The sequence below is a fragment of the Electrophorus electricus genome, chromosome 2 (assembly GCF_041902795.1).
Source record: "Electrophorus electricus isolate QZ-2024a chromosome 2, ASM4190279v1, whole genome shotgun sequence".
In the NCBI taxonomy this organism is placed as follows: Eukaryota; Metazoa; Chordata; class Actinopteri; order Gymnotiformes; family Gymnotidae; genus Electrophorus; species Electrophorus electricus.
In genome coordinates this window covers 7,032,305-7,043,761 of record NC_137498.1, presented here as the reverse complement: position 1 = coordinate 7,043,761, position 11,457 = coordinate 7,032,305, and the positions used below count along the sequence as shown (strand labels likewise).

Sequence of the window (11,457 nt, the reverse complement as noted above, 5' to 3'; positions counted from 1 at the left end):
CCCACACGTAATAGGACCGCTAATGTGCAGCTCCGTCTCCGCGGATCTGGGGGTTAAAATAGAGCAGGGAGTGAATGTGGAATGGGTGAAAATAATTAGTAATCAGGGGATTGTGAACGGGGCAGGTGCGATGAGTAGTCCTTAGCAGGGGTGGGTGTGTCTCCCCTGCTAACTGGTTGACCAACCGTGAAACTTTCTAGCTATAAACAGGTAATTAAATAATGCTCCTACAGTACCATGATGCAACACAAAAGGAGAACATGTGTAAACAATAAATATGAAATACAGCACAAATATTAACATATAGGCAACTTCAACCAGTGCACCATACTGTGACATATAAACAAATACGCTTATAGTATACAGCAGTTACTGAGGTAACAGTACCTAACTGCTGTTCTTACTATTCTCCTCAGGGTTTTGCGGTCTGAGTCAGTTCCTAAACCAGGCAGTGAAGCAGCTGCTCAGGATGCTGTCTATTGTAGAACATGGTGAGGATAGTGGCAGGGGGATGAGCTAGAAGTAGGAGTTACTGCTGGGCTTTCTTGGCTATAGAGCTAGTATTGAGGGTCCAGGTGAGGTTCTCTGCTAGGTGGACACCAAAGAACTTGGTGCTTGTAATGATTTTCACAGAGGAGCTGTCGATATTGATCGGAGAGTGAAAACTACATACTTTCCTGAAGTCAACCACCATCTTTTTTGTTTTTTTCCACATTTAGTGACTGACAGGTTCTGAGACATCCTCTCTGAACGCTGACTCATCATCACTGCTGATGAGACCCCACAGTCTTGCCATTAGTGAATTTGATGTGGTTCAAGCTGTGCATTGCTGCACAATTTAGGGTCAGCAATGTGAACAACAGTGGACTGAGCACACAACACTGGGGAAGCTCAGTGCTCAGTGTGGTGGTGCTGGAGACAGTGATCCTGATCTAGACTGATGGGGCTTTCCCACCAAGAAAGTCCTGGATCCAGCTGCAGAGAGAGGAGTTCAGACCCAGCAGTCTCTTTTCAACCAGACACTGAGGAATGATGGTGTTGAATTCTGAGCTGCAGTCTATGAACAGAATTCTATCGTATGTGTCTTTGTTCAGCTGGATAAGGGTCAGATGAAGAGTGGGGGCAATTGCATCATCTATTGAATGGTTGGGACGATATGTGAACTGTAGGTAAAAAGCACTGGTGTCCAGTCTGCAGAGCTACACAAAAGAAGAAGCAGCCAAAAGTAATGCCTTTGTTTGTAACCACACCCACCTTGATTTCATCATAAGTCATCACACCTGATCCTTGTTACACACATCGTTTATGTATATATGTATTTAAACCCCTGTGTTTGAGAGTTAGTTGTCGGTCATTGTTAGTGTTAATATTCATGCGTATTTTCAGAGTTCATAGTATTTGATCCTGTCATTAATTGTGTTTATGTCTATGTGTTAATATCGCGCTGCCCTGTTTGTTATGCGTGAGTGCCTTTAGTGTTTATTGTTAATCCATGTTTCATCTTATTTAATAAATGTCTGCCTGCAGTTGCCACTGCAGGTGAGATAGCAGAGCATGATGAGATTTCGATCAATGTAACACTCTGCATGTCATCTGTTAAAGAGATAAGTTAAGATGTTTGTAAAACATTTTATATAATAACAATACTATTTATGATTTATTTAATAACGATATGCCCACAGTCCTCCTTCCCAAATCCTCTGTGTGAACACTGATTTATATATTTCTCAGTTCCTAAACACTGAACATCTTCCAGCCATGCTGGTTCTTGTCCCTGACCACAGTGGGCAGTGAGAGCTGGGCCACATCGCAGATGTCTGCACACCACCTCTTCATGTCCCAGTGATCATCACACACTGTTCCCCACTGACCATTACGGTAGATCTCCACTCTACCACAGCAGGCGTTACTGCCCCCAATGTTAAGGCCCTCTATTAGGAAAGAAACATAATAAACAGTTTTATTAACTATAAGCTACTAATAGTCACATATTTCTGTAGAACTAAGCAAAGCATTTTCTGTGTATCCTAATGTGTCTTGCAAAACATTTCTGCAAAGGATGTCTGAAGAATAAAGATGCATGTTGATATATAGGAGATACTATAGCCATTCATTGGCATATGAATTGGCTCATATCAAGCCAATATTTATATCTGAACCAGAAACGTACCAGCAAGCATGAAAACACTAAAGTTACTGGCTACTGAAAGAAAGATATTTGTTACTAAACCCATGATAAGTCACAGCTGTTCATGGTCACACTAACTTCACATGATTGGAGGATGTGTGGGAGCTGGCATGGCTGGATGCCTACCAGCACATGATATAGCTTAATTTCCAAGCCACAATCTCAATTAGTAATTAATTAATTATTATTCTTATTATTCAGATACTTGTGTTCAAAGATGCTTTCAGAAACAATGTTCCCCATATGGATTTGGGCAGAGATTTTAATTTTCTTCAATCAGGAAAACTGAAGAAAAGATTATGCATATTGAAATAATAAAACATTTGCAAATCATCAAGTGTTCTCATGAGTGGTCTAATATGAGCGTGGCGCTCCCAGCCTGCAGTTAGTACTGGTTCTATAAAAAAATATATTTAAAAAATAGGGTGGGGGGGATGTTATGTGTGAATGTTAGGTATGAATGCTAAGTATGAAAATACATATGACTGTCACTTAAGCAGCAAGTGAACAGTCAGTTCTCTGAGTGACATGGGCCAAACTGAGATGGCAAGATGACTGAGTCAAAGCATTTGCCAAACAGCTGGTCTTGTAGAATTCATTTAGCACACACCAACAGGGGTTTAAATACATACTGACATAACGACACTAAATCAGGTGCAGGTGTGTGCTAAACAACATGGGTGTGGTTACAAACAAGTTAAGTCACAGTAAACGAGAAACACCCACTGAACACAGTGGGCCGTAGCACGTGATCAGCAGGAAGGAGAGCGTTCCATGACATCATTCCAAAGTACTGTATGGAAATCCAGAAAGGCCATATGTGACATCTGGGGTTGGTTGCGTGACATCATAAGTTAACTATTGTTTGTCTCGCCTTATGAACTATCTAACCTAGGTTAAAATTACTCTTAACTAAAATAAGTAATTAAAGACAAAGTACAGTACTTAATTAATTAAAGAAAAAATACTTTTGAATAAAATCAAGAAGTCAGACTTGATTATGGAAAAGTAATAAAAGATTACGGAAGAACTGAGTGATGGGAAATGAATAATGTTTAAACCAAGAATAGGCCTACATAAGTTTGTGTTCCATGTTCCTAAGTTGAAGTGGAGGAGACTGAAGAACAGAATACACATTTTGGCCATTAGGGTAAAAACAAAGGAACAGTTACATAATGAAAGTAAAAAGGTGATTAGGAATGGTGTCCTAGCCCTACACATACTCGGCTGCAGTATATATGAAGCTAAAGTCATTAAATATATCTAAAAAAAAATGTTTTTCATAAATTACCCCTTTTAAGTTTCATCCATGCTTCAACAATTGCAATTGACTAATTCATTGTGTTGCTGTAGCTACAGGGGATGCATGTGCATATGTGTGTAATGTTTGTGAGCTTGAGGGCAAACACACGAGCGGAGTATAATTATCTCGTATGAGAGAGTATAGAAAGTCAGAGTCTGATATATGACATTGTCTGATATATATAGAGTCTGATATATGACATTGGACAATTTTGGGGGGGTCCTGAGTGTGGTCCAGGATCGGACTCTGCGGAGTCCTACAGACCGCATCCGGACTCTGAGGATTGGCATGCGGAAGTGGACTTCTCTGGGTCCTACAACCCCTAGATGGACTTCTACGAGGGTTAGGCGGATTATGGAAACAACGGGGAGTGCAGCGACGTTAGTCTACAGTCAGACTTGGGATTCGACTATGGGGAGGACCTGTCTATGGAGGTGGGGATCGTCCCAACATCAGTGATGTAGAGTCTGCAGACTCTGAGAGCGATAAGCCTCCAGCACTTAAGATACCGCCCAATGCTCCACCTAGGAGGTGCCACTCGGGATCGAGCAAACCATCCGGTGCGGCACAAAGAGGGGCGACCTCGTTCGAGGAGGAAACTCCCTCCACTAGGGCATACAGCCCCGGAATTCATGCGCTGGTACCTAAGTCTCGTAGAGGCAAGGGGGAGGTGTCACCAGTGCCCACCCCACAACTTCTGTGCCTCCTGTATTCCCCATGGGGGAAGTGGATGGCTGAATAAAACCTTGATTTAATACTTCATCTATATATTCCTCTCTTCTTCTTGGGAGAGAGGATAAATACGATCCTTGGGAAACACGGATACTTCCAGGAGCTCAATAGCACAGTTGTAGGGATGATGGGGAGGTAACAGGGTTGCTTTTTTCTTACTAAAGACCAAAGTGAGATCCTGATATTCCAGAGGGAGGGAAAAGGCTTGTGTATCAGCAGGGCTCTCAAAAGTGGTGGAACATAACTGGACAACTGGTAATGTCAAACAATTTCTTAGGCAGTGAGATGACCACTGAGTGATTTCCTTACGTGACCATGTTATAATTGGGTCATGTTGTTCTAGCCAAGGTAGACTTAAAATGACTGGTAATGAGGCATCTTCTATGGCGAGAAATTAGATGATCTCTGAGTGGAGTGTGCTTGTGGTAAGTTTTATGAGTGTAGTGCGGAGTGTAATATAACCGGCTCCTACTGGTGATCCTTCCAGACCCGCCAGGTGAAGAGACTTGGTTAATAGCTGGGATGTCCATTTCCCATAAAAGATTCATGTATGAAGTGTCCCTCAGCTCCTGAATCAACTAAGGCTGTAAATGTAGAAGATGGTGTAAGAGACCCAATAAAAACACTTTAAAATGTCTTAGTGATCATCTTTCTTTCTCTGGCAAGATCTCTACCTTGTTTTCTGACATGGGTGGCCTGATCTGTCTATGGCTCAGTGATGCTCGATTAGGTCGAAGACAACAACCACTGATAAAATGTTCTGAGGATCCATAGTAAAAACAGAGACCATATTGGAATCGGTGCTGCCTCTCCTCTTCAGTGAAGCATGAAGAATCATATTGCACTGGTTCCACTGGTCTATAACTGGGAGAGGGATAGCTATGGTGAGAACTACTAGTTCTACGTGGTTTTCGTTCCTGGATGAAGTGATCCAGATGTATAGAAAGAGCTATAAGCCGATTCAAATATAACTTATCATCTCGGCAAGCCAGTTCATGTAAAATCTCTGCATTGAAACCATTCCAGAAAGTGACGATCAACGCCACCTAATTTCATCCACTGCCAGCAGTGACTGTACGGAATTCTCATGGGTAGTCGGCCACAGAATGATTGCATTGGTGTAATTTGGTAAGTATCTCCACACAGGTTCTTCCCTCATGTGGGTGATCGAACACAGCCTTGAATTGCTCAATAAAGTCGTCATAAGACGCCAGTTGTACGTTAGCCCAAATGGCTGTCGCCCAGTTAAGAGCTTTGTCAGTTAGACGAGAGGTAATGAAGGTAATTTTATCTTGATTGGAACAGGTTGGAAGACTATTGAAATACAATGAATATTGTAACAAAAAACGTTGACACTTGGGTAGCCATAATATTTTTCAGGTTTCTCAGAGGGAGGGTTGGTTGGATACTGCTTGTGGCGGTAGTAGGTGCAGGTGTGGGACTGAACTGAGAAGGAGTAGTCATCATTTGTAGCTGGGATGTAAGCTCTCTGAGACTTTGTCCTAGTTCCAACATTTGAGTTTGTTGGTCTGCTTGTTGCTTGCCTATAATCCATTGACTGTGTGAAACCCTCAAGCAACTGGTGCTGTTGGTGGATTAGTTGACCCTGGTTGTTCAAAGCTTCCTTCAAAGCATCTGAGTCCACCATCTGCATGGAGGTGAAGTATGGGCCAGGCAAAAATCACATGCAGATAAAAAAAATAGGGATTTATTGTAGTAACAGGTAGTGGAAACGGTCACAGAAATAAATTAGTAACTCGAAAGTAGGGAAAACAGTCCGTGTCAAAAAATCATAAAGACCAACCAATAATCCAGGCATCAGAATCCAAAAGGAGCAGGCAAAAATCGAAACGGGAAACATTAAGTCAAGGTTCGGTACACAGGAAAACAATCCAAAGCACGTTCGGTATGCATAGGACTCTAGAGGCAATACTTCACAGTGTCCTAATGTTCGAGACAGGCTTAAATAATCAAGTACACAGGGGAGTTCAATATTCCGGTAATGACGATCTGATGTGAAGTTCATGATTGGTGGAGTCCTGGGTTGGGTGACAAACAGCCTGCTGGGTGCTGTACTGTGATGAGGAATTGGGTGATATGACACATATGGACTCAATGTTGGAATGTAAATAATGACCAAAGCAGATATTAACACACAATGATGATTTTTCTAATGCAAAGATGGTACAGATAAGTGTGAAAAGTTAATGGAGCGCTAAGACTGGAGAGACGACATTTCACTGAGACATAAGACAATAAGAAATGGCATTCTTGGAGGGTGACACTCTACTTTGGTGGGGTGGTGTAGCAAGAAGGATAAAAGAAGATCCCAAATGTAAGGTCTGCAGTTGTTCTTGAGGCAACTCCTTTGTTGTAAACCATACTGGTGTCAATAAAGACATCTTCTGTTTTTCTCTACCATCCTGAACATTGCCTGTTTGAGTGCTTTGATGTTTTGCATGACTCATCAGCTCTGTAAATATCTGAGCATCAAAGTTTCACATCCACTATTACCCTCGGTCGTCAGGCATAGTGGAATGAACAGACTACATGATCAAAAAACTGCTAGCTGCAGTTCTATGTGAAATGCATATGACTCCTAGTGCAACCACAAAAGTGGCCCCTTTCGAAGTTTTGATGGGAAGACCATTTGAGCCAACCAGGCCTCCTGCTAGCTGTTTGGCACACTCTGATTAGGTTGTACCCTCATTAAGAGCCACCAACTCTGCCCCATAAACCAACTGCCAACTGACACTGAGGAAAACATGGAGGAGCAATGCAATGCACCACATGCCCCGGTCTGGTTTTGTCTGCATGCACAACTCCCACAACCCACCAATCACAATTTCAATATGTAACCTGTGACTGTCAGGTTGATCAGGGGTGAGGCACCCTGACAGACGTAACACGTGTGTCACAACAAGATTTTCTAAGAGGGGCCTTTATGAAGCTGTTATGTAGGGTGATGCCACCTGAAGGAGATCAGGCTAACCAACCCTGACTAGCTCCCGGCTTGTGGCCTCCCTCTGGTAGCCGTGAACTTGCGTTGTAAGCCACACGTTACTTAACCAACATCACCTCAATTATCAACACTGGAGGATGCCACAACTGTTCAATGAACAGGTTGGTATTTCCATGACTTTTCAATGCTAAGCTGCACACCGTTGTCAGCACTCTTCAAATATCCTCTGACAAACGGTTCCATTTAAAAACAGTATAATAGCTATTTTTAAATCATTTATCTTTGCTCTGTTGCCAAGCAGAGATTCTATAGTTGTTTTAGTCACTTTATATTGTTGCCAAGCAGGTTTTCTACGTTTGTTGTGATAGCAGTCTGCCAAAACTATATTCTTCCTCTTTTTTGTCACTCATGCTGTCTATATATTCTAAGCCCTGTGTGAGAATAAGCTGGAGCACTTCTGAGTGCTTGCTGACTCAGTGTCCTGTGTGCAACTCAGGACTTCTCTCCAGGCACCTGAGGTTCACAAAGATGAAACCGGTCTCCTCACTGAGGGTTGACCATCCAAATGCTTAACACACTGCATTGCGGGTAATAAGAATGTTCTGAATTTAAAATGCTCCTTAACATCCGTTCAACACTTTTTAAAAGTCTCAGGTAGCCAATTCTTTAGCTGCTCTAATTGCATGTGCTATTTTCTTTAATAAGAAGAAAAGATCCCTTTGAACCGATAGTAAAATGAACTGACCACACATGGTGGTAAAAATATTTGGTGTGTGTGTTGGGGTTAGATGTTTGTCAAAAGTTCATTTGAATATATTTCCTCTCCACTGTAAGTGTAGAACATTCAGTAGACTATGTTTCTAAAGAGTGTTTATGTTACTGTGGGTTACTATGGAGGTCAAGGCCTGTTTGATACTCAAAAAGGATGGCAGAGGTCCTCATCCTGGGAAATTTGAACTGTTTCCATCAGGTGTTTTTCACAGACTGCACATTAATTTGGGGAACCAAAAGGTTCATGTGGGAGGGTCTGTTCTACTGACCTGCTCCTAGACTGAACATCACATACCACACACTCTTAAACGAATCTTCAGAGAAAAAGAAATCGTACCCACTGACCAGACTCAGGGTTACACAGGCAGAGTTCAGCATCTTAAAGATACTCCAGGAAATATCTCTCTACTCATATCACCCCCCACTGAGGAGGATGGGGGAGTGTCCACCATACCTGTGTAAACACTGCAGTCCACTTCCTCCCACTGACTGGACTCTGGCTATCAGGTGTTTCCCTCTGACTCATGTTGCCTTTATCACTCCAGGACGGCACTGCCATCCTGTGGGAGAAACTGACTTGGAGAACCGAGATGGATGATGCTTGTCCACAAACTCTACTACACTGTGTAGTAGTGTTATATTCTGTGCAGATGACTTTTTGACTGGGACATATGTATAGAGAATAACATTTTTTTTTTAAATTTCCATCAGTCATTTAGTGTATTTGTTTCAATCTTTCCAAGAGATGACATGGGGGTTTAATCATGAAGTTTGGGAATTTTCACATTTGTAAACTAATTGCCTTGAGCACAAAGACAAAAACAACAAAAAAAGACTAATTAAGAAAACCAGTCTTTAAACTGGAGTCACTGGAGTGAATGTGACAGAATCCATGCTGCCAGTCAGTTAGTGATTGACTGATTAAAACATGAAGTTGATATTTGGATCACAGCAGAACCTAAAGCCCACAAAACCAAAAAAGAAGCATGGACATGTATGTCTGGGTCTGTGTCTGTGTGTGTTTGTGTGTGTGTGTGTGCGCGAGCAAGCATGCATGAATGTGTTAGTGTAGGCGTGAATGTGTGTATGTGTTTGTGTGCATCAGCATTGGCTGTCCTTTCTTCTTGACCAAGTGTGTAGCGACCAAAGAGCTGCATCACAAACAATAAAAAAGTGAGGAATAAATAACACAAACAGAAATAAAGAAGTGAGTACAATTCTCACAACTGTAAACTGGTAGCTACATACGCATGTATGGGAGCAGGCATATATTTGTGAGTGTGTGTGTGTGTGGGGGGGGGGGGGGGTAGGTGTGTATCACTTTGTACATTTAGTGTGTGTGTAAAATTATGTTTTTTTCTCCAGGTCCTTCAAATGTGGGTCTGGCCATCCTGAAGCAGCTGTATGTGTGTGTGTGTGTGTGTATGTTTTTGTTTGTATGAATGTGTGCATGTGTTTTTATGTTTGTGTATGTATGTGTGTGTGCCAATTCCCCCCAGCTAGACACATCACAGATAGTGATGTCCAACAGATAGTGGCATGTCCAACTGCTGTCAGTGAACTGCACTCTACACACATTCTGCTGTCAAACTGCACCACACACACCTTCATGATGTGTGTGGTTATCAGTGGGTGTAAACAGAAACCACAACTCTCTGTCCTGCTTTGGCTCTTTATTTATGAAACAACAATAGATACACAGTGGAAGTGATGCGTACAGCCAACAGTTTGGCATTTGACTTTAAAAGACATGATTAAGAACAGAAAAAAAAATATGATGCTATTTAAAATTCAAATTTAAAAAAATCCTTCAATAGAAATACACACATAAAATGCAGAAAAAAATATTTTTGGGGAAAAATACGATAATGTAATAATAAAACGCAATACATTTTTTACAGACGCAATACATTTTTTACAGACAAGCAAAATGATGCTTGTTGGAGTCAGAATTTAGTTCTATATTGTCCTGCCCCTACAAGTCCTACTTTATGCTAGTATCTAATTAGCAATTAGCAAGTAATTAGCACCGGTTCCTCTCTACCGGACCGAACCACAACGCAGATTTCAGTGCCACTTAACGCTGATCAGATGTGTGTGGCAGGTCTGTTAAACAGGTGTGTAGGTCTGTAGCTGGTCTGTTGATTTCTCTTGGTTTTCTTCTCTACTGCAGACTAGCTGTTTCATCTCCACCAGCAGTGTTATAGTGAACTCTGCTCATTTCTGACACTGAAGCAGGTCACATGAACAAGAACAACTCAGTTCATTCAGGATCTGACTCTGCACATGGTAAAATGGATGTTAATGGACACAATGAGAAAACAATCTGATTATAACAGCTTGCTAATGAGATTTTTACCTTTGTTTCTTTTGGTGCAATAAACCACAGCCACGATAATGTGGAGGAAGATCACAGTGACCAAAGCAAAGGGGATGTAGGGCAGAGTCTGAGGAGAGACTGTAACAACACAACAAACACTGACCCCAGTCTTACACAGCAGCAGAATACATTTATTTAGCACAGCTGTGAACTGTTTACTCTTCCAAACACTCCCTCTTAAACTAAATGTTAAACTAAATGTCGTTTACTACTATTATTATTATTAGTATTCGTAGTAGTAGTATATAGTGGGGAATCATTTTATGGAGTTGATGGGAGAATATTATTAAACAAATGCATCTTAAATTCAGTGGTAGTTGATGAACAGAATGAATGTGGGGCCTCTGCAAGAATAGAAAATATGATGAGTTGAAAGTACTGAAGGTTCTGTGCTTTCATGCGTTTTACATGTTTACATTTATATTTTGTACTACAAAACTGATGTATGTACAGTTTGTAAAAGCAAAAGTATTCGGTTCACTGTGTTACTGGTGGTTAATAGGATGGCTAAGTGTGAGGTTACAGGTTCTGTAGGTGCAGTGTGTCCTTCAGTCATTTTCTGTGAGTGAATGAAACAGGGACTGCTGGGTCAAGTCCTCATGGAGTGGATTAGTCTTCACCTGAGCAGAATAGCTGTCCCGGGGGGGGTCTCTCTCTCTCTCTCTCTCGCTCTCTCGCTCTCTCTCGCTTTCGCTCTCTGCAGACATTCTCCCTCATTCCTGGCCTGGCTACCTCCTGTCACATCTCTGTTGTGCTTGGACTGACTTTTCATTGTTACCCTACCAGTCCCAGTGTCTGCCTTTGTCTGTCCCCATTCATGTCTTTGTAACTGTCCCAATCCCAGCTGTGGTTCGGTTCCTGTTATCCCGTATCCCGTGCTCCTACTCTCAGCCGGGCTCCCGTCCATCCCACTGCCCAAGCTGGAACCCACTCGTCTCCTGTCCAGCCTGCTGTCAGGTCTCTGGTTGTGGTACAAAGTCCTGTTTCCACCCCTCACCCGATGGACTTGCCCCTTTTTTTCCTCCTTTTCCACCTGTCCTTGTCCAGGTTCTCCAGACCCTGCTGTGTGATGCTGGGCTTGGGCTCCCTTGTCAACTGTTATGCACGTCAGGAGCCCCGTG

At 42.1% G+C, this 11,457-nt stretch overlaps 1 protein-coding gene across 3 annotated transcripts in view; it reads right to left on the bottom strand.

The window, feature by feature from the left end:
- Window positions 1–9,639: 9,639 nt before the first annotated feature.
- LOC145647389 (uncharacterized) overlaps window positions 9,640–11,457 on the bottom strand; it is a 28,464-nt gene continuing 26,646 nt past the window's right edge. For 2 of the 3 annotated variants that reach the window (XM_081695465.1, XM_081695463.1), the window contains exons 3-4: window positions 10,316–10,414; window positions 9,640–10,185 (exon numbers count right to left, since the gene is read on the bottom strand). In XM_081695465.1, coding sequence (XP_081551591.1) covers window positions 10,121–10,185; window positions 10,316–10,414 — 164 coding nt within the window. In that variant the 3' untranslated portion in view covers window positions 9,640–10,120. Of the gene's footprint in view, window positions 10,237–10,315; window positions 10,415–11,457 lie in introns of all 3 variants that reach the window. The other variant, XM_081695464.1, reaches the window with a different exon arrangement.